General features: G+C 42.6%; 1 protein-coding gene across 12 annotated transcripts in view; it reads right to left on the bottom strand.

The window, feature by feature from the left end:
* The window catches only part of nrg1 (neuregulin 1), a 761412-nt gene extending 751899 nt beyond the window's left edge, over positions 1 to 9513 (bottom strand). For 4 of the 12 annotated variants that reach the window (XM_016991126.2, XM_062971524.1, XM_062971526.1 and 1 more), the window contains exon 1: positions 8539 to 9471. In XM_016991126.2, the coding sequence (XP_016846615.2) occupies positions 8539 to 9328 (790 nt within the window). In that variant the 5' untranslated portion in view covers positions 9329 to 9471. Of the gene's footprint in view, positions 1 to 8538 lie in introns of all 12 variants that reach the window. The other 8 variants (XM_008103683.3, XM_062971527.1, XM_008103687.3 and 5 more) reach the window with 6 other exon arrangements.
* Positions 9514 to 22406: the final 12893 nt, after the last annotated feature.

Genomic DNA, 22406 nt, shown 5'->3' with positions numbered 1-22406 from the left:
AAAAAGTAATGTTAACACAGAAAAAAACCTTGAAACACTTCACTAACAGTGCTTCAAGAGCAGTTCAAACAAAAATATAATTCAGCAACACAAGCAGGTAAAAACAAAGCTAAACAAACTTAGTGCAAACTGCACTTTCTAAGTCCAAGCCCTGCCAGCCGGCTCTGTAGTTTTCAAAGGAACAGTTCCCAAAAGAAAACACCAAATTGGTCAGGAAACAAACAAACAAACTAAGAATGCAGTAGACTGCTTCCACAATGTGGATAAAGCCGAAGGCTCCAAAAGGATGGTGAAAAGACGTCGTCCGGGATTCCAAGGTCAGGTCAGGAGATAACAGCGGTGTCCAAAGAGCAAGCCAGGAGTCAAAAGCCGATAGTAGTCATCAATCACAGGGCGAAGGCAGTAGCAAGGTCAAATTCCGATCCAAGGTCTGAAGAGGGTGCAGTCATCCAAAACAGGTCCACGATAAGACACAGCGAGAGCCAAGCTAGGTGATAACAGCAGATTCAAATCATAGTCCAAGTCCAGTCTTCATGGAAACACAGAGATCCCAATGGCGCCTCAGCAACACCTTGCCACACGCAAGGTGCAGTGGCCAAACATTCCCATTTTATTCCCCTTCCTCCTGGGTGACCAAACACTCACACCCAAACACCAGGTGTCCCAAATCTACTCAGAGTCTGAGCTCCACACAGCTAGAGCTCGTGGATCTGGAGTACCTAGCAATTCGTCGGAGTCCCAATCATCCTGCCCACACTTAGCCCCATGAACACTTAAAGAACCATCCTCCCTTCTCCAAGCATCCCAATTAGGATCAGCTCCTGCAGAAACCCCAGGTTCAGAAGTATCCATAGACCCCAAATCCTCAGACATCTCCGGTGGCTGTGCCCATTCAGTGCCCGCTTCCCCAGCCACCACCTGTTCCTCAGCATCCATCTCCCCATCTGAATCTTCCTCAGAAGATCCCCCATATAGCTCTCTAAGTCGCTTCCTGCGCAACTCCTCCAGTGAACCCTCATCACGAGGGTTTTTTTCTTCCTCTTCGAATTCCATCCCCATCAACCATAATCCCCGAAGGCGCAGTCACAACAGTGGCTTCATAAATATTAAAAACAGCATGAGAAATAAAACACCTCTATGGAACTTCACAGCAATGGAGTTTAATATATGTTCATGAATATGAACAATAGTTCTCCCCCTACTCCCAAGGCAGTAGGCACCTTCCCTAACATAGTGACTTTTAACATAACATTTACCATTCCTTGGACGCACCCAATTAAACCACTTCTGACAGATCTTATAATCCAAGATCTGTATGATCAACAAAAATCAATTTCTACTGAAAATGAAAAATAGACAGATGTCTAAAAGATCAATAAAGACAACTATTGTGTGATTACCATTTAGTAATACTTGAAAACCAACAAAAGATGTGGATCCTATTAATGACTGCTTTCTTGCAAACCAATCCCCTTACTTGAAGAGAGAGATGTTGGATTGGGCTAAGGCTGTTTTGCATGGATTCAAGAAACAAGCACACAGATGTTTCTTAGTTCATTTAGACTCCAGTTATACAAATGATGGGCCAGATGGTTCCCTCTAATCAACTGTAGAGCATTGCCTCAATCCTTTTCTTAAAAAAAACAAAGTAGGAATTTCTGTAGGACAGTGAAACTGTAGCAATTGAAAAGGCCCAATTAGAAAGCCACAATGCATGCTACAAATATTAGAAATAAATAATTATGTGATATGTAAAACACCTGTTTTTGCCTGTGTTCAGAAACAGCTGATATGTAGATTATGGCAGACTGAGTAATTCTTCTCAGATGTAACACTTGCAGGTGTGGGGAATAGATTCCTCAGTCCATTTTAAAAAACATTCATGAATCAGAAAACCAATGCATAAGAGAAAACAATTTAATATTGTCTTCTCTGTAGTTAAGTACATTCAGAACAGTTTTTATATGAGAGAACATTCAGAAATATGAGCCCTATGCTCTAAAAGGAGCACATGCACCTGACAACTGCAGTGACACAAGTCTACCATTGCATTCTTCATAATTCTTTTTTTCATTTTTTATTATTTCATTTGTCATCATTATTATTATAAAATTTATTTAAAGCCCACTATAAATAGTTGAGGAGCTGCCACCAAGAAGGAAGGCCCGCTCTTTCATTCCCACCAACCAAGCTGGAGGTGCATGTGGGGCTGAGAGAAGGGCCTCTCCTGAAGATCTCAGGGCCTGAGCAGGTTTGTACAAGGAGGTGCAGTCAGACAAATAGCCTGGACCTGAACTGTCTAGGGCGCTAAAGGTCATAACCAGCACTTTTAATTTATGCCCAGTAAAAGATTGGCAGCCAGTGGAGCTGCTGCAACAGGGGGGTTGTCCGCTCCCTGTAGCCAGCCCCAGTTAGTAACATGGCTGCCGCTCTTTGGACTAGATGAAGTTTCAGAGCACTCTTCAGAGGCAGCCCCATGTAGAGCACATTACAGTAATCCAGACGGGATGTGACTAAGGCATGTACTACCATGGCCACATCTGGCTTCTCAAGAAATAGGTGCAGTTGGCACACAAGTTTTAATTGTGCAAAGGCCCTCCCAGCCACCACAGATACCTGGGTCCCCAGATTCAGTGCTGAGACCAGGATGACCCCCAAATTGCAGGTCTGTGTCTTTAGAGGGAGTGTGACCCCATCCAGCACAGGCTGGATTCCTATTACCTGATTTGCCTTTCGACTGACCAGGTGACTTCTGTCTTGTCTAGATGAAGTTTCAATTTGTTTGCCCTCATCCAGTCCATTACTGGTTGACAGGAACTGGTCTGGGGTCAGGATAGCTTCCTTGGCATTTGGTGAAAATAAGTAGTATGTAGAGTTGGATGTCACCTGCCTACAGGTGGCACCATACTCCAAAACTCTGGATTATTTATCAGTATAGAACAGCTTTCACAGTATCCAATTTCTTTCAGAATGGTAATTACTGGTAGCTGCTGAAGTTCCAATAAACTACACAGATGCTGCTTCAGGCAAATTGGAAGGGGAAGGTGAATTATTATCAATAATTTTGGGGATATGGAGAAAGGGGTTACTTCAGTCTGAGCTGGCACTGGATAGTGCACTGGTACGAACTGGAGTAAAAAATGTGGCACTTGAACAGTGCTGAGGTGACCTCCCCTTAAAAATTGACATTGCCACCTACTGATGTAAAAGAAGGGATTTCCTTCCCTCTTTCATTGATAGCACATCACTAGCATATAGAATTTCTGCTAGAAAATGGATTGATGAGCTGCTGTTAAGAGATATTGCAAGAAGAAACATTCACTAAATGGGGAATACATGGTAGTTGGCAACCTAAAATTCTAATGCCATGAATTCACCACAGCTAATAGGAGGATGCCCTCTTCTAATCATTTCCAAAGTGAAAGACAGGAAGGTAAATCCAATAATGGTATGTTCTGGGCATCCCCTTCGTTAAATAGCTTATATGAATTTTACCACATTATGAAAAAGAGTGTACTACCCTTGCCTCGATCTAATGTATAATCTATATCTTTGAAGGCGATGAAAGCACTTATTTTGAGTAAGGACTAATCACATCATTTAGGCTGTAAAGATGTATGATGCCAGATAGGCCAGAACATGGGTGGGGGTGAGGAGTGCAAATAATAGCTCTTTTTCAGAGAGAAAGCTCACAGATTTCAGCTGCAAAATCCAACCAGCCTCCTTTCACATCTGATTTTTGTGAGGACTGGGAGAAAAACCAGTGTGCAGTTTTACCAGGTATGTGATGAAGATGAACAGATAAATAAGCACTTAACTGACAGGAATTAGTATGGTTTTATGTTACTAATTTTTAAAAAGTTATGCTAAACCTTCATAACATCATACTCATGCAATACTTGTGCAATACTGAGGACAACTTATTGTGGGCTAACTGACCAGATAGTAGCTCAGTTCAAACATCACAGCCTATGATGGACTAGAGCCCAAACATAGAACTTTCAAGCGTAGTAGGCAGACAGAGCAGAGCTACATCAAAACGTATACTTCTAGTTTCATCTGCATAACACTTTGCGCTTTTAGGTTCAGTGGACTCCAAATGAAATGTAATGATGGCGAAGATCAATTCAGATACCATGTCACACCATGAAAAAATGTACAAGCCTAAATAAATAATTAAAAATATTAAAAGCTTGACTACGGTTCTGGATTGTTTGTTACTTTGAAACCATTATACTTTAATTCAATCTTCACATGGAACTACAGTTAAATTTGGGATGCTAATAGAATTGGGTTGCAGGATCTATGTATGCGTATGTAACCCCAAATTGCTTGTCAATTTATGACGTTCCAATGGGTCATAGAGACTTCTTAGGCAAGCCATACTCAGAGGTGATTTTGCCAGTTCCTTCATCTGAAATATAATCAACAGCACCTGGTATTCATTGGCAATCTCCCATCCAAGTATTAACCAGGAATTACCTTTCAAGATCAGGTAGGATCTGGCGCCTTTATGGTATTTAGTCCTTTTTTTGCAGGGCCTGGAACCAGACTATTTATTGCCATCTGATCTTCTCCTGCAGTGCATTATTAATGAAGCACTGTTATAAAAGACTATTTACCTCAATTCTTAGAGTAAATCTGGGGTCATACTACAATAAGGACTATCTGGAGTTGGATGTCTTTGAAAATTAAAGTCAAATTCTGAGAGGCCCCAGAAGATGAGCAAACTTCATTCATTATAGACTAAGGAAAAGAGATGGAAAATTATGTTAAGAAAACAGAAGCGCTATTTAATGTTTGCTTCTCAAATTCGCTGATCAGTTCACAGCAATTTGGTAGTTAAGTAACATACTGTGTCTCAGTTGATAGAAAAGTGGTAACTGAGAGAGAATTGTTAATATAATGTTCTTATTCCTAGGAACAGGGGAAAACCATTTATTATGAATAAAGGGAAAGGCTTGTATAATCCCAATAGGTGGTATTATTCACATACTACCTCTCAATCAGCAACAGATACATTTACTTCACAAATGGAATATATGCTCTAAAATTCAGTTTCTGAAAAACTTCAAATTTCTGTCAGCCATAAATCTTCATATATCTCAAGAATACAGGGATGAAGAGAAGACAAACATTCCACTTGTGATTAGCCAACTTGCCTTTGCATTTCTGTTTTTGCAATATCAGCAGCACTCCACGACTACTGAAGTGTTCTGATTTTTTTGAAAACCATCTAAATGGAATGAGTATCAACAAGAAAATACTTGGGCATCTGAAGAACAATGACAAAATTGTGATCCACAGAAAAGAGCTACATATTTCAAGATGCTTTGTATATTGTGGGATAGCTCAGAACAAGCAAATGAAAGTCACATGAAGGTCTGAAGAATTACTGTTGTTAAACTTGCTGTGAAATGTATATCTAGGCTATGAATTGACAAAATCCAATCCAATCCAATAGCATTATGATATTCCCACAGTTATCTTCCCTATACTTTTTCACACCATGTTTGTGTCCAGTTCTGTTTTCATAGCTGATCAAATCCTTTATCTGTTTTGTTTAATCAAGCTAGTCTGAGTACAGTGGGTTGAAACTGCACACTCCTTCTCTCTGCACCACAAGGGAAAAAACAACCTGCTGTACTGAAATGTTCAGCTTTTATGCCAGCCAATATGTCAGGTCCCCGCAGAGTATTTCCCTTGTTTTACAGTGACATCTATCCACCAGTCCTGGGGAATCCCGACGTCATTCACTCAATATCAGCACTGTTTCATGTGGACAGCTCCCCTCTGCAGTCCCTCCGAGGAAATCCGGCAGAGGATGCCCAGAAAATGCTTTAAAGGAGAATCAAACCAAGGGATGTATCCAATCAAATAAATGCATATCTTTGGAAAGGATGACCCAGTGCACACACGACTAACTTCATGTGGAAGTACACCCAATGAAGGCATGACCAAGATTTCCAGTAGGCATTCCTGCCTTGGCAGGCAGCCTTGCTTTTAGCAATTTTTCTCTCCTCTAATCTACACGAAACAAGCATTCTGAGACACTCACAACTAAAGAGCACTGACAGGCTGAGGATTGCAGGTGCTATGAAACATGACTGGGCACTCCATTCACAAACACTCAGGCTGGACCCAGCGTTTCACAGTAAGGCACATGATTTCCAATATCACTGAGGAGTGGAGACGGCTGGATAATATCTGGAAGGGGGTCAACATTCTGCAGTCACAAAAATGCCAGATGCTTAGAAAAACAAATTGCTTTCAAAATGCTTCTTTTCTTGTTGATAGAAATAAATTGGGGGAAACTGAAAAACTTTAAGGTATGACTAAAAAAAGAAGCAGATGAAAAAACGAGACCATTTTGGAAGTGGCTTTTAAGCAAAGGCTTGCCAGGGAGTGAGTATTCTACACATAACCAGGGAGCAAACTCTAGAGGCAACATAAACACATCACCAAAGTCAACAGAAGCTGGAATCTCCTTCAGTTTCAGTTGAGTTGCCAAAACAACAACACATCCACATAAACAGTGAGCAACCAAAAACTCTTACAAGCTCTAAAATGCATTACCCCCACAGAGGGCTGCTTTTCTTCTTAGAAAACACACACCAATAGCCAAGGCCTTTTTTTCAGGTGAAGGGAAAGCATTCATAAGCAGCCTCTTTCTCTCTCTGGACAGCCTGAGACACATTTTTGTCCCTTGCCCAACAAAAGGAGCCGGCAACACACAGGAGCAAGGGGGCACCAAGAGGCTTTGCTCTTTTGCCTATCTCAAAACCCGGCTCAAACAGCTTTTGTAAAGTTTCCCACCCTTGTAACCCAACTTCTTCCTGGAAGAAGGAGAAATCTACACCCACCTGCAACGAAAGAGAGAGAGAGAGAGAGAGGAGGAAAAATCCAATGCACAGTGCAAGCTTCAGGAGGAGAAGGGAAGAAGCTTGAAGAAGGAAAGGAAGAGGGGAAGGGCAGAAAGGGGACCTGATCCACAGAAAGAAAAGGGACCTGAGTCATGAAAGACCATAAGAGCTGTTCAACAGTGGAACTCTCTGCCTCATAGTGTGGTGGAAGCTCCTTCTTTGGAGGCTTCTAAACAGAGGCTGGATGGGTTGCTGTGAGTTTTCCAACCTGTATGGCTATGTTCCAGAAGCATTCTTTCCTGAGGTTTCACCCACATCTATGGCAGGCATCCTCAGAGTTTGTGAGGTCTGTTGGAAACTAGGCAAGTGGGGTTTAAATATCTGTGGAATGTCCAGGGTGGGAGAAAAAACTCTTGTATGCTTGAGGCAAGTGTTAAAGTTGCAACTGGCCACCTTGATTAGCACTGAATAGCCTTACAGATTGAAAGCCTGGTTGCTTCCTGCCTGGGGGAATCCTTTGTTGGGTGGTGTAAGCTGGCCCTGATTGTTTCCTGTCTAGAATTCCCTTTTTTTTAGTGTTGGTCTTGAGTCCTGGAAAGAAAGAAGACCTGAGCTGTAGAAAGAAAGGGGACCTGAGTCATAGAAATAAAGGGCCCTCTAAGCCTTCTCTGTGGAAGTGAAGGCTGAGAGAAGACATGACGGCCATGTATAAATATGTGAGGGGAAGTCATAAGGAGGAGGGAACAAGCTTGTTTTCTGCTGCCCTGGAGACTGCCCTGGTTTCAAACAACAGGAACAGAGATTCCACCTGAACATTAGGAAGAACTTCCTAACTGTGAGAGCTGTTCAGCAGTGGGACTCTCTGCTCCGGAGTGTGTGTAGGCTCCTTCTTTGGAAGCTTTTAAGCAGAAGTGGGAGTGCTTTGAATGCAATTTTCCTGCTTCTTGGCAGGGGGTTGGACTGGATGACCCACAAGGTCTCCTCCAACTATATGATTCTATGATTCTACAGAAAGAAGGGGGACCTGAGTCATAGAAAGAAAGGGGAACAGAGTAAAGGAAAGAAAGGGGACCTGAGTCGTAGAAAGAAAGGGGACCTGAGTCGTAGAAAGAAAAGGGATCTGAGTCGTAGTAAGAAAAGAGACCTGAGTCGTAGAGAGAAAGGGGGCCTGAATCATAGTAAGAAAGGGGACCTGAGTCGTAGAAAGAAAGGGGACCTGAGTCGTAGTGAGAAAGGGGACCTGAGTTGTAGAGAGAAAGGGGAACAGAGTTGTAGTAAGAAAGGGGACCTGAGTCGTAGAAAGAAAGGGGACCTGAGTCGTAGTAAGAAAGGGGACCTGAGTCATAGAAAGAAAGGGTACCTGACCCATAGAAAGAAAGGGGAACAGAGTCAAGGAAAGAAAGGGGACCTAAGTGTAGAAAGAAGGGGGACCTGAACCACAGAAAGAAACCTGACCCATAGCAAATAAAGGGGGGAATCTGAGTCATGGCACAAAAGGGGACTTGACCCATAGAAAGGCATGGCACTAGCAGAACTTCAACTCCTCCCTCACCCCGCCTCCCTTCAAGGCACCGCTGGATGAGCTGCTGTGGGCCAGCCAAGCCAGGATGCTACTACTTCTCTCTCTCTCTCTCTGTCTCAGGATCTCGATCTCCGGGAGGCGCCGCCGACTTACCACATTCCCTGGTGCACAGGACCCTGCTGACCTCCTTCCTGAGATTCCTGCCCGTCTCCAGGGGCGGGGAAGACGCCCGGAAGAGCGGCGGCGGGGACGGGGACGAAGGCGGAGAGACCGTGCCGTTGAGGCTGCTGCTGCTACTCCCCAAGGGCTCCATGAAGAAGATGTAGCGGCTTTCCCGGCGGAGGAGGCGGCTGCTGTTCCCGCAGGAGGAGGAGGAGCCCCTCGGGGCCAGCAGCACCCACAGCAGCGCGTCCTTCCGCAGCCCGCCGCTCTTGGCCGGCCACACCTGGAGCACGCGCACCCGAGCCACTAGCGGCGGCGGCGAGGAAGAAGGAGGGGAGGAGGCAGAGGCGGGCTGGGTGGGGAGCGGGAGCTGCGGGCTGGGAGCTGCTGGCGAGGGCGGGAGGACGGTCCCTGAGAAGGAGGAGCCGGAGGCGGCGGGGGGCTGCGTGAGGAGCAGGGAGAACGGCGCTAGCGTCGCGTCCTCCTCGCCTCCTCCAAGCACCTTGCCCTCGACCACCACGGAGGCGCGCTGGGCCAGCGCCTGCACCGAGCACTGAGGGGCTGCCAGTGCCGTCGCCGAGGCCCCACACAGCCAAAGGAAGAGGAAGAGGAGGCACAGCATGGCTCTCCCTGCTTGGCCTGTCTGGAGGGGAAGGCTCACTGTGGAGGGAGGATGAAGAAGCGCCTCAGGAGCAGCATTGAAGGGAGAGGGGAGGGGGAGGAGGGGGTCAAGAGCCGCGAGGAGTGTCCGAACTGAAGGGCGCGAGCGCCGCCAGACCATGTGTCTTCCTTCCCAGGCTCAGTCTGTTGCCTTCCCGCGCGGGGCACTGCCTCCGCCAGCCAATCGGAGGGGGAGGGGGTGCGCGTGACCTCTCTCTCTCACTCACTCACTCTCTCGCGCGCGTCGCACCTGCGAGGGGAGAAGTGGCATCAATCAACAACACACACGCGCAGATATAAACACAGTGAGCGCGAGCGCTCTCTCTCTCTCTCTCTCTCTCTCTCTCTCAGTCCCGCAGGGGTGTGTCAATAAAAACAGCCCCTCCTCCTCTTCTTTAAAAAGCTTTTAAAAACTCATTAAATTCACCTTGGCATATAGAGAGGAGGAAGACTAAGGTAAAGGTTTCCCCCTGACGTTAAGTCCAGTCGTGACCGACTCTGGGGGTTGGTGCTCATCTCCATTTCTAAGCCGAAGAGCCGGCGTTGTCCGTAGACACCTCCAAGGGCATGTGGCCGGCATGACTGCATGGAGCGCCGTTACCTTCCCGTCGGAGCGGTACCTATTGATCTACTCACATTTGCATGTTTTCAAACTGCTAGGTTGGCAGGAGGAGGAAGACTAGTACACCTTTATATGGTAAAGGTATAGTTTTATATACTGGCCCAGCTTACTTGTCTATGAACCATCTGGGAGTTTAAGATCATTTGGAGAGGCCTTGCTCTCAGCTCCGCCTTCCTCACAGGTGCAATTGACAGAGACGAGAGACAGAGCCTTCTCTGTGGCCCCTCAGCTATGGAATTCCCTCCCCAGAGAGATTAGATCAGCTCCCACCTTAGGGAAAAAATTGAAGATATGGCTTTTTGACCAAGCCTTTGAAAATCTAGTGCAATAATTAGATACGATGTGTAATTGATCTATGGAACAGCCCCAGACTACGTCTATGGATCACGTAATTTTAACTTGTTGTATGGATTTAAATGCTTTAATTGTTTTAATGGTACAGTCATTTTTATTGTACTATGTTTTTAAAGGCATTGCCTATGTTGTGAAGCCACCTTGAGGGCAGAATAAAAGAGCTATAAATAATAATAATAATAATAATAATAATAATTTTATTTTTATACCCTGCCCCATCTCCCCGAGGGGACTCGGGGCGGCTTACATTGGGCCAAGCCCAGGCAACAAGCAATATAAAACTCAACAATAAAAAGAAATCATAAACAAATAAAATAAATAAATAAAGGTCAAGGTTTTCCCCTGACATTAAGTCCAGTCGTATCTGACTCTGGGGGTTGGTGCTCATCTCCATTTCTAAGCCAAAGAGCTTGCATTGTCAAGAGACATCTCCAAGGTCATGTGGTCGGCATGACTCAATAGAGTGCTGTTACCTATTGAACTACTCACATGTGCATGTTTTCAAGCTGGTAGGTTGGAAGGAGCTGGGATTAACAGCAGGCGCTCACTCCGCTCCCCGGATTCGAACCTGCGACCTTTTGGTCTGCGAGTTCAGCAGCTCAGTGCTTTAACACACTGTGCCACCTAGGGCTCCCCACACCTTTATATAATAATAATAATAATAACTTTATGCTTGCATCCTGCCCCATCTCCGGACGAAGCTCGAAATACACCACAAAATACAACAACAAGGTATGTTTAAAACATAGGAAATCAAAGGCCTATAAAATACATACTCACAATAACCAATAGCCTTCTAGGCACAGTGAGCATAATCAGGACTGGAGGTAAGGTAATATGATTTATTTAAGTGCAATAGCTGGGTATAGGTGGAGGTGAAAGAATACAGTCAATTTGTGCTGAATGAGTCAGACACACAACAAAATAGCCAGGCTTTCAGCTCCTTCCGAAATGCAGCCAATGTGGGGGCTAATTTAATTTCCCTCAGAAGAGAGTTCCAGAGCCGGGGGGCTACCACCGAAAAGGCCCTCTCCCTCATCCCCACCAACTGTGTTTCAGACGGTGGCGGGAGCGAAAGGAGGGCCTCCCCCATAGATCTACAGGGATCGTGTAGGTTTGTAGTAGGAAATGTGATCACAAAGATAAGCTGGACTCAAACAGTTTAGGGCTTTATAGGTGATAACCAGCACCTTGAATTATATCCTTAATAATAATAATAATAATAATAATAAATAAATAAATAAATAAATCAACTAATGACCGAAAATGCAGACTGCAAGGAAGCTGATGAAACCATTGATCATATCCTCTGCTGATGTAAGAAAAATGCACCGACGGACTACAAACAGAGGCACAACTATGTGACCTGAATGATTTATTGGAACTTATGTCACAAGTACCACCTGCCAGTAGTAAGGAACTGGTGAGATCACAAACCTGCAAAGGTAGTGGAAAATGAATGCGCAAAAATACTGTGGGACTTTCGAATCCAGACTAACAAAGTTTTGGAACCTCATGGTTGGGGGGGGGGGGGGGAGTTTGGATTATTGATGTCACCATATCAGGTGACAGTCGAACTGACGAAAAACAACAGGAAAAACTCAGACCTCAAAATCGAACTGCAAAGGCTCGCATAAACCAGTACAAAAAAACCTCATGCCTTGCCTATACATCATTATCCATGGAGAACCTGTGGATACTGAGGGCTGATGATACTAGCATTCCTTCATTATACTTAGGGATACTGAGGGTGGACAGTACTGAAATCCCTTCATTGTACTCAAGGAGAGAGATGGAATAGTGCATACTATTTTCAATCAACAGACATGCTTTTCCCTTCCTCTCCTTCCTTCTCCTTTCCTCTGGCAACATATAGCTGTAAAACAACAGCAACAACAGTTGATTCAGCTGAAACGTATCCCCCAATGCATGGAAATTTATTTATTCAGTATAAAAAAATCCACAGTTTGGATAATAGATAATGACATATAGGCAAGCTTCATGAGGACACAAGACCATATCCTTTTATCTGAGTAGTGGTATAAACTTTTATCTTTTACTTTTATCTGAGTAGCAATGTAAACACCAGGTCTTTTAATCCATATGTACACAGAGATGCTTGCAAAGAGTGACAGCTGAGAAACTGAACAGAGAATGCATTTCTTGCTATGCAAGAGAACATGTTCCCACCTGATTCAGCAAAGAGATGCAAGGAATATAAAGAGTTGCTTGGAGAAGGAAATGATTGGGATGTTATATATGGTTTTACCCTGGAGCAGTATTTTCCCACACTTTTTGATAAATAGAAAAAGGGTCTCTTGTGCTATCCTGTCAATTAACTTACTGAAAACATAAAGTAGGATGATATATTGCTGTAGTTTTTTCTTCTCAAAGAGTATGGCAAAATGCAAATGGAAATGAAGAATAGTTTCAAAATAGAACCTAAAATGTATTTTTCACCCCATGCACAATTAACTTACTATCCTTCAGGCTGTTGTATATTTGAAGGTTGATGGGAACATTGGGCAAACTACCCATCAATTTACTACTAAAGGCGCAGCTACTGCAGTCAGCTCAAAAATTGGCAAACTTACTCAAAAGTTGTTCAGCCTACCTATTGTAAAATTTCTGATACAGTAACATTATTTTTGAGACGGATGTTTGAGCAACATGGACTCCCCGTCTTTAGTATGTCTTACTTTTAATCACTAATGCCATATTATTCAGCATGATGAAAAAATGTATGCATTAGATCAGGCATGGGCAAAATAAGGCCTGGGAGCCAGATGCGACCCCTCGGGTGCTTACCTCAGGCCCTCCTCATTTTTCCTGTCTTCTTGGCATAAGGACATGGTGGCCCACTGCATCCTTATGCTAAAAATATGGGGGAGGATGGCACATAGCAGTTGAGAGCACTCTGGAGTGTTCTCAGACACTGTGTGTCTTCCCCTCTTCTTGGCATAAGGATAGTATGAGCAACCACAGCCTTATACCAAGAATACAGCTTGAGGAAGACAGATGTCAGCTGAGAGTCCTCTGGAGCACATTCAGCTACCACTTGTCTTGCCCTCCTTCTGGCACAATGCTAAGAGGACAGCCTGAGGATCAGGGGAGGAGGATGGAAAGAAGGATCAGGACAGTTGCCGTGTGTCCCACCATCCCCCCAGAATAAGGATGGAACAAGCAGCCCCATCCTTATGCAGGGAGTACAACTTGAAGATGACCCAGACCCTGCCCTGTCCCCTCCTGGCTCTGTCCTTTCCCAGGCCTCGCTACTCAGCATGTTCCCAGCACCCGGATGGGACCACAATGCGGTCCCAAGGCAAAAAAAAGTTTGCCCATTCCTGCATTAGATGGATTTTTATATTGCAACACTGAAGGCTGAGAGAAGGAAGATAGACGCTTTTGAACTGTGGTGTTGAAGGAAAATTCTGAGAGTGCTTTGGACCACAAGAAGATCCAACCAGTCCATACTCCAGGAAATAATGCCTGACTGCTCACTGGATGGAAGGATATTGGAGGCAAAGATGAAGTACTTTGGCCACATCATGAGAAGACAGGAAAGCTTAGAGAAGATAATGATGCTTGGGAAAATGGAAGGAAAAAGGAAGAGGGGCCAATCAAGGGCAAGATGGATGGAGGGTATCCTTGAAGTGACTGGCTTGACCTTGAAGGAGCTGGGGGTAGTGACGGCCGACAAGAAGATCTGGCGTGGACTGGTTCATGAGGTCACAAAGAGTCAAAAGCGACTGAACAAATAAACAACAACAAAATACTGGATAGTTGGGAGTGGTTGGACATTATGTTAGGCATACAGAATTTTTAAAATTCACTCCAACTTGAAAAACCGAGGCATTCAATTCATCTCTGACCATGGTCATTCAAAATTAGCACAGTCTCCAATTGCCCCTAGTTATTGTTGTTCAGGCATGGGCAAGCTTCAGCCCACCAGGTGTTTTGGATTTCAACTTCAACCAACCACTGGTTGTTAGGAATTGTGGGAGTTGAAGTCCAAAACACCTGGAGGGCCAAAGTTTGCCCATGCTTGCTTTATCTGAACAATTCTTCCCCAAATTTTCTTTCTGAGTTTGAGAGAGTATGAAGAAGTGGCTTTAGTTTCCTGCTGAAAAATCATACCCCACTGAGCACAAAGTTATCCCTTTCTAAATCTTCTGCACCCATGGTTTGGTTTGTGCAGCCCTCTGAAATCTTGATCGAGAAATTGCATTAGAAGACATTGCTACAGTTCCTAATGTTCCACTGGGGCAGCAAAGCAGCCTTTACTGACAAGTGGCCATAGCTGTGTTTCTCAGCGGCTTAATGAGAGTAAACAGCCAATCAATACCAACTAGGCATCGTGAAGGAGAGCTAGCTCATTGCCGCTATTGCATAAATATCTCCCCACGGTGTCCATCACTAGCCAGAAATCTCACAAGATAGAAGAAAGCTCTTGCTCTGTCCCTTGACAGATGAAGCATTGCTTTCTCTCCCCCCCCCCCCCCACCCTCCAGATGCTCAGTACTCCTTTTTACAATTCAATCTATAATGAAGTGTGCTTTTGCTAGTAGATTTGCTGTAAGATTACTTGTGGATATTACTGTTTTGTCAATCCAAATCAAGAAAATGCCTTTTATCAAATCAACACAGACTGTTGGAGGAGTATCCAAAAGATGGAGTACTGCACATATTTCTTTAACGTTGTTGTAGAGCAACTTAGTTACAGATAAGTAAGTACTCATTTAGGTGCTTCAAGTATTTACATCTTGATTGCAACATGTTAAGCAGAACAGCAAAATCATTTTAAATAAACTGTTTTACCCTCCAAATGTGGCCTCTATATACATTTTACAATATCAGCTAAATGCTTAACCAAAACATGAAATTGAAGGTTTTGCTAACAAAAAGAAAAAACAACAACATATTTCCAGTTAGTGCTGTGGAGGATAATAGGTGTCAGCCTTCTTTCCACAAATAATCTCATTAATACCCCACTGTTTTTACAAGGCTCAGACTGACATAATTGAGGACATTTTAAGAGCACAAACTGAATTGAGATGCAGATGGACCCAAACTGCCCCAAAGGCAAATAAGACATCTATACCAGATGTCAGCCCTGTTGGGGGCATAAAATAGCTCTCTGCTGGATGTGGCCACTGTTCTTAGAAGCTCACTTCCTACTATGGAAGCCTTGTCAATAGTCTTCCAAGGTTGACCTACAGGTGAAATGAGTTCTACCTCTGTGTTGTTGAAGGCTTTCATGGCCAGAATCACTGGGTTGCTGTGATTTTTCCAGACTGTATGGTCATGTTCCAGAAGCATTCTCTCCTGACATTTTGGCCACATCTGTGACAAGCATTCTCAGTGGTTGTGAGGTATGTTGGAAACTAGGCAAGTGAGGTTTATATATCTTTGGAATAATGTCCAGGGTGGGAGAAAGAACTATTGCCTGCTTGAAGCACGTGTGAATGTTGCAATTAGCCACCTTGAAGCCTTGCAGCTTCAAAGCCTGGTTGCTTCCTGCTTGGGGGAATTCTTTGTTGGAAAATGTTAGCTGGCCCTGGTTGTTTCCTGTCTGGAATTCCCCCCTTTTTAAGTGTTGCTCTTTATTTACTGTCTCAATTTTAGAGAAAATCAGATTTTCTGATTTAGAGAAAAAATTGTTCATGAAAATGAACAAAATCTGGCTACCAGTATTAAAAAAACTCCAAAAAGTAGATAAAGAGCAACACTAAAAAAAACAGGGGAATTCAAGACAGGAAACAATCAGGGCCAGCTAATGCCTTGGAGGTCTTCCTGTATTTTATACTATCTGTAATAGTTCAGTTAACATTGGTGGCCAAGACTGCCTTTTGCCATTTTAAGCTGGCATAACAGTTTCCCTGCTTTTCAAAAAAGAAATCTGAAAGCCTTTCAAGTTTATCCATGCATTGCTAATTAGGGCTGTGCAACATATTTGTCCAAATGTTGAATAATCTAATGAATTGACATGATTAAGACCAATTTGTATCAGCTCCAGAGAGAATCAGATTTGCCCAATTCTGTTCCAGAGTGGAATTCCAGAGTGGCATGGCACACTTTATACCAGTTTAGAGATCTGGACATTTAAAAAAGTGTTTGTGTGGAGGGGGAGCGAAATGGTGTTGACTCCAACATGTCTATTCAAAGAAAGCACCAAGGTGATGTAATGCAAAGAGAAGAAGTGGAGCTGGGCTTTCCACACTATACAAGAACCTTATCAAGCACTGTGGTTATAGAGAAGGTTCATATGAGGTTGTTAATGCTTATATATTCAATTATCTCTTTATTCATTTAGTTAGTAAGCACATCTTGAAAGAGTGTGGTGCTTGGTTGGCATCACTGGAACATTCTCTTTTTAATTTACTTTTGTTGAATAGTTTAGCTTAATTTTCTGTTTGTCATTCTTGTTAATGAGTTTTGTGTAGGTTTTGGATTGTGAGATCCCCTTCACCCCATTTGCCCCTAGTTATTGTTGTTCTGTATTATATGGAAGATAGGCTGTCTGAGTCACCACAGATGAAAAGCTAGAGTCTGGAACCACTTTGTGGTGGAAGCAAATCCCAGGGTTGCTCTCCGCTTTCCTTGCAGGCATCAAATGAGCAAGGATAACCTGACAGATTACTAATAGCACCAACAGCCTGCTCAAACAGATGAAATGTGGCACCAGGTGTTTTTGTTCACAGCAGAAGCAGAGAAGTCCCATCCGTCAGGCATCAGAGGGAAGTCCATAGTACAGGAGCAAAGAATGTCAAATCACCAAAATCAGCACTTTTCTTCCCCACACTAGAATGTTAGATTAGATTTAGCTGTCCAGTACTCTAGGGCAATGATAGGGAAAGCAAACTTCTTGAACCCCACATATAAGGTCTTGGCAGTTGTTGTTGTTTATTCGTTCAGTCACTTCTTCATGATCTCATGGACCAGCCTACACCAGAGCTCCCTGTTGGCCATGGCCCCCCACAGCTCCTTCAAGGTTAAGCCAGTCCCTTGAAGAATACCATCCATCCATCTTGCCCTTGGTCAGCCCCTCTTCCTTTTTCCTTCAATTTTCCCCAGCATCATTATCTTCTCCAAGCTTTCCTGTCTTCTCATTATGTGACCAAAGTACTTCATCTTTGCTTCTGATATCCTTCCCTCGAGTGAGCAGCCGGGCATTATTTCCTGGAATATGAACTGGTTGAATCTTCTTGTGGTTCAAGGCACTCTCAGAATTTTCCTCCAACACCACAGTTCAAAAGCATCTACCTTCCTTTGCTTCCTTTGGGTAGGGGGTCTTGGCAGCCCCCTACCCAAAGACAACCCAATGACAAATGTTTTACATTTTTGGACCAGTTTTTCAGGTGATTCCCATATCCCTGTGAAAATTGCTTCAATTGAAATAAAAGTATTTGAAAGTTCTGTGATTTCTCTTTTCAATTCCCTCCTCCATTGTCTTACCTCAGATGAGAACTGCAGTAATTTTGCTGAGAAGTTTTCCATAACATTGGAAAAGAATACAATGACCATCCAGTCCAATCCCTATGTCATAGCACTCCTGAAAAATGGCCATCTACATTCTGTGTAAAAAGAGAGATGCTCCAACATATTCCAAGGCAGCATGTTTTCTTCCTAATGTTTAGATCGTTGGTTGATGATGCTGTTTTATGTTATGTTATTGTCTTTTGTAATGTTATTGACTTCTTTGAGTTATGTTTTAATCTATGGTTGGTTTTATTTGTCGTTGGATTGGGCCTGTTTCTGATGGAGGCCACCACGAGTCCCTTCAGGGAGATGGAGGCGGGATATAAAAATAAAGTTGTTGTTGTTGTTGTTATAGATGGGATCTCTTTTTTGCAGTTCAAATCCATTATTTTAGAGTAGCTGCTTGTCAATGTCGTTCCTAAACTCTGGTACCTAGACATGGGCACAGTATTCCAGGTGAGGTCTGACCAAAGCAGAATAGAGTAAGACTGTGACTTTCCTTGATATAGATGTACTACTCCTATTCCTGTAGACTAGAATTACATTGGCTTTTCAAGCTGTCAAATCACACTATTGATTCATGTTCAGCTTATGATCTACTAAATCCCTTCTATACATACTACTGTCATCAGGTACCTGCATTCATTCATTCATTCATTTTGTGTAAGTGTAGCACCTCAGATTTCTCTCTGTTGAAATATATTAGTTTTGGCCCATTTGACCATTTGTGATGGTCTTTTTGGATTATGGTCCTGTCTTCTTGTGTACTAGCTACTAGTTTCTGGTGTACTACCATAGCTAAAAGAGTATGCATCAGAAATTTGCCTGGATCAATCCCCTCTTTGAGGTCTATCATACCTTCAAATTCTATGTGTGAACTTTAAACCTTTAATTATGGTCATTAAAACATCTAATGTTAGCATTAAAGCAGGCTCTAAGTTATAACCAAAGGCCTGCCCTGCCATTAGGCAGACTGAAGTAACTGCTTCAGGTAATATATGATGAGGGAACCAGCAACTTCCCCTATCTCTCCCCTTCTCTTACCTTGAAATAGAGAGCTGTGTGTGCCTCAAACTTGCTGTCTTCTAAAGTGATTGAGAAATAGCATTGAAATTAGATTTTATTCTGTCTGGCTGACCCAAGGTGGACAAAAGTGCATCCTTCCAGATGATGCTATGCTGTAATTCAGCAATAGCAAAATAGCCAAGGGCAAAGAGCTCTAGGAGTAGTGGTCCAACATTAACTGGGTGGGCTGCAATTTTCCCATCCCAGGACCAGCTCCAAGATCCATCATGTTCTTAAATGTATCTAATTACAATCTACCCTTCCCCTTGCTGTGACACCCCTGGATTTGATTATATAATAATAATATAATAATAATAAAACTTTATTTATATACCGCTCCATCTCCTTGAGGGGACTCAGGGCAGTTTCCAACATGAACATATAAACATTCAATTGTCAAAAAACACCACACAACAAAGTACAACAAAATATACATAATAAACAACAACATAAGACAAAATCAAAACAATTCTATTAAGAACAGACACAAAATTACATATCCAAATCAATATACTCCATCATCTGCAGATTTGCCATTGCCTCACTCTGGTTTATGTCCTGCTTTTCAGGACAGAAGTGGTGCTCTGCTCAGGTTCTTTAACCACAGAGATGTAGGCTGAGTTAATCCCCCCCCCCAAAAAAACCCCCAAACATTTGCCTTGGTCTGTTTCATATCTCCATGTGGTAAGGAGCAGGAGTGTGTGTCTGGCACCTGGGCACCACCCTCCTAGGCTTGAACAAAGCACCCACTCTGTTTTCTCTTGATAGGGAATTGTGCAACTGCGTTAAAAATAAAAATAATTTAAAACTAAAGCAACTGTTGCAGTTCATGGAAGCAGGGTTACAAGGGACTGGAACTATGATTGCGGGACCACAGAATAGCAAAATAGCGGAATTGCATTACTGAAAAGAGGTACAATATCCAAGATTCTCAACATAGAACATATCTATTATCTATGGTGACTTGAGTGAAACTTGATAGTGGGTTGGTGTGATAAAGTCCATTATTTCAACCTGCATATGTAATACTAGCTGGCACAATATCTTCTGCATGGTAACAAGCACTACAGGATAACTGCATGCCAAGTTTTAAAGAAGTTTTCCATTTTCCATTCGATTTGCTAAACCAGGAGCTCTCATCAAAGGCAGAAGGCTCAAGACAGCCTCTGGGTTTTAAGAAGAGACTGAATTATTTACCAGCATGCCACTTTATTCATCCCATCTGCTAATAACAAGTAAAGACCTCCTCTGTAGTCTTGATTCCAGTGGGTTGTCTCTGATCAGATTATTGTTCTCTTTCTTGTCTTTGCCTGAGGCCAAGTTCATGTATGTGATCAGCAGTTTATCCACAACCTGTATGACAATCTTGTGGGCTCTGCTCAAGGTGGGAAAACATTTGTGTGAAACAAGCAGCTATGTAAGTAGCGACAGTAGCAAGCAACTGAAACTGGTAGCCCTAGCTATTGCAAATGCCTTGGAGGAGAGGCTGTGTTGGAATAATTGCCAGAGAGGCACATAACTGTTTTACAAAGTCTGCTTATTTCAAATACAGACCTTGGAAAAGTTACTTTTGAAGCCAAGTTTTGATGCAAATATTTCCAAGCTCTAAAGGGAATTTATTCTGTGTTAAGCAGCCTTAGAATTTCTGGGTTCATTCTTCATTCCCGCCTGCCCTAAATTCACACTTGTGGATCCACACACTGATGACCACTGGTTGCTAAATTGCTTTCCTTTTGAATACATTTAAATGCTTGGGTGAGATGTAGTTGGAATCCGGAGTACATTAAAATATTACTGAACGCCAAACATTTCTCATCCTTGGACGTGTTGGTGTGTTAGACTGCTGCATCTGGGGAGGGATATCTAAGCTTCCCCTAGAGCAGGGGTCCCCAAACTAAGGCTCGGGGGCCGGATGCGGCCCTCCAAGGTCATTTACCTGGCCCCCGCCCTCAGTTTTATAATATAATATTTTTATATCAGTTTTAATAATATATTATATTATATTGTATATACATATAATATTGATAATAATCTTATGTTATACAATATAATACTAATAGTAATACCATATAATAATATTAATTATATGTTATATATTACATATTATATAATAGTATAGTGGTATAGTTCAATATAGTAATGTATAATGCTAATATTGTGTTATGCCAATAATATAATATATTGTATGTACATACAGCTCCTCTGAGTCCCCTTCGGGGTGAGAAGGGTGGGATATAAATGTAGTAAATAAATGCAGTAAATAAATAATTAATTTTAGACTTAGGCTCGGCCAAAGTCTGACATGACTTGAAGGCACACAACAACAACAACAACAATCCTAATTAACTTGACTATCTCATTGGCCAGTAGCAGGCCCACACTTTCCATTGAAATCCTAATAGGTTTATGTTGGTTAAAACTGTTTTCATTTTTAAATATTGTATTGTTCTTTCGTTGTTGTTGTTGTTGCACTACAAATAAGACATGTGCAATATGCATAGGAATTTGTTTGTATTTTTTTTTTCAAATGATAATTCGGCCCCTAAACAGTCTGAAGGATTGTGGACCGGCCCTCTGCTTTAAAAGTTTGAGGACCCCTGCCCTAGAGGCTGACTCTTTCTTTTAATTTCATTTCAATGAAACCTTGCATAGATTAGAGGTCTCAGGGTAAAAATAAAAATCATGTTGACATTCCTTGGCATCTCTCTGTTTATTTTAAATCTAATATCATGTAATCACTGTTTCCTACACTACTTACATCTTATTTCTGAGCACTTTGAAGGAATCCTTGGAAAGTCAATTTAAGAAATATGAATATTATAGCAATGTGTTGTCGAAGGCTTTCATGGCCAGAATCACTGGGTTGCTGAGAGTTTTCCGGGCTGTATGGCCATATTCCAGAAGCATTATTTTCAGACGTTTTGCCCACATCTATGGCAGGCATATAAATAAAGAACAACACTCAGAAAACGGGAAATCCAGACAGGAAGCAATCAGAGCCAGCTAACACCTCCCAAAAAAGGGTTTCCCAGAGCAGGAAGCAGCCAGGCTTTGAAGCTGCATGGCTAATCAATGCTAATCAAGCTGGCCAATTGCGAGAGTCATACTTGCCTCAAACAGAGTTCTTTCTTCCACCCTGGACATTATTCCACAGATATATAAACCGACTTGCCTAGTTTCCGACAGACCTCACAACCTCTGAAGATGCCTGCCATAGATGTGGGAGAAATGTCAGAAGAGAATGCTGCTGGAGCATGGCCATACAGCCTGGAAAACTCTCAGCAACCCAATATTATAGCATATTGAAGACATGATTAAGTGGCAAGTTAGATCCCAGCATATTAGTGTACTTTTTCTTCTAAAAAGTAATTTTCCAACATTGTCTCATAAGCCAAAGTAATTTATCACATCTAGAAACATGTCTCTGTTACAACCAAAACACATTTAACCTTGCATTTCATGATGGAAATTGGAGTCAACAATTATTATATTTTTAGAATAGCTGCCTCCCTTTTTACTTTTAAGATGGTGATCAATAGCACAATTGATCTTTTTGAAAAATGCAAGCGACCAACTGCATATTTGCAAAACCTGAGTTAATCAGTGGTAGACAAGACTGCTTTATATGTTACTCCAAGACCTCCTGTGCTGTCACTTTCTAGAGACATAAAGCTTAATC

The sequence above is a fragment of the Anolis carolinensis genome, chromosome 2 (genome assembly GCF_035594765.1).
Source record: "Anolis carolinensis isolate JA03-04 chromosome 2, rAnoCar3.1.pri, whole genome shotgun sequence".
NCBI lineage: Eukaryota > Metazoa > Chordata > Lepidosauria > Squamata > Dactyloidae > Anolis > Anolis carolinensis.
The sequence above is the reverse complement of the archived record's forward strand: the minus strand, read 5'-3'. Positions and strand labels throughout refer to the sequence as shown.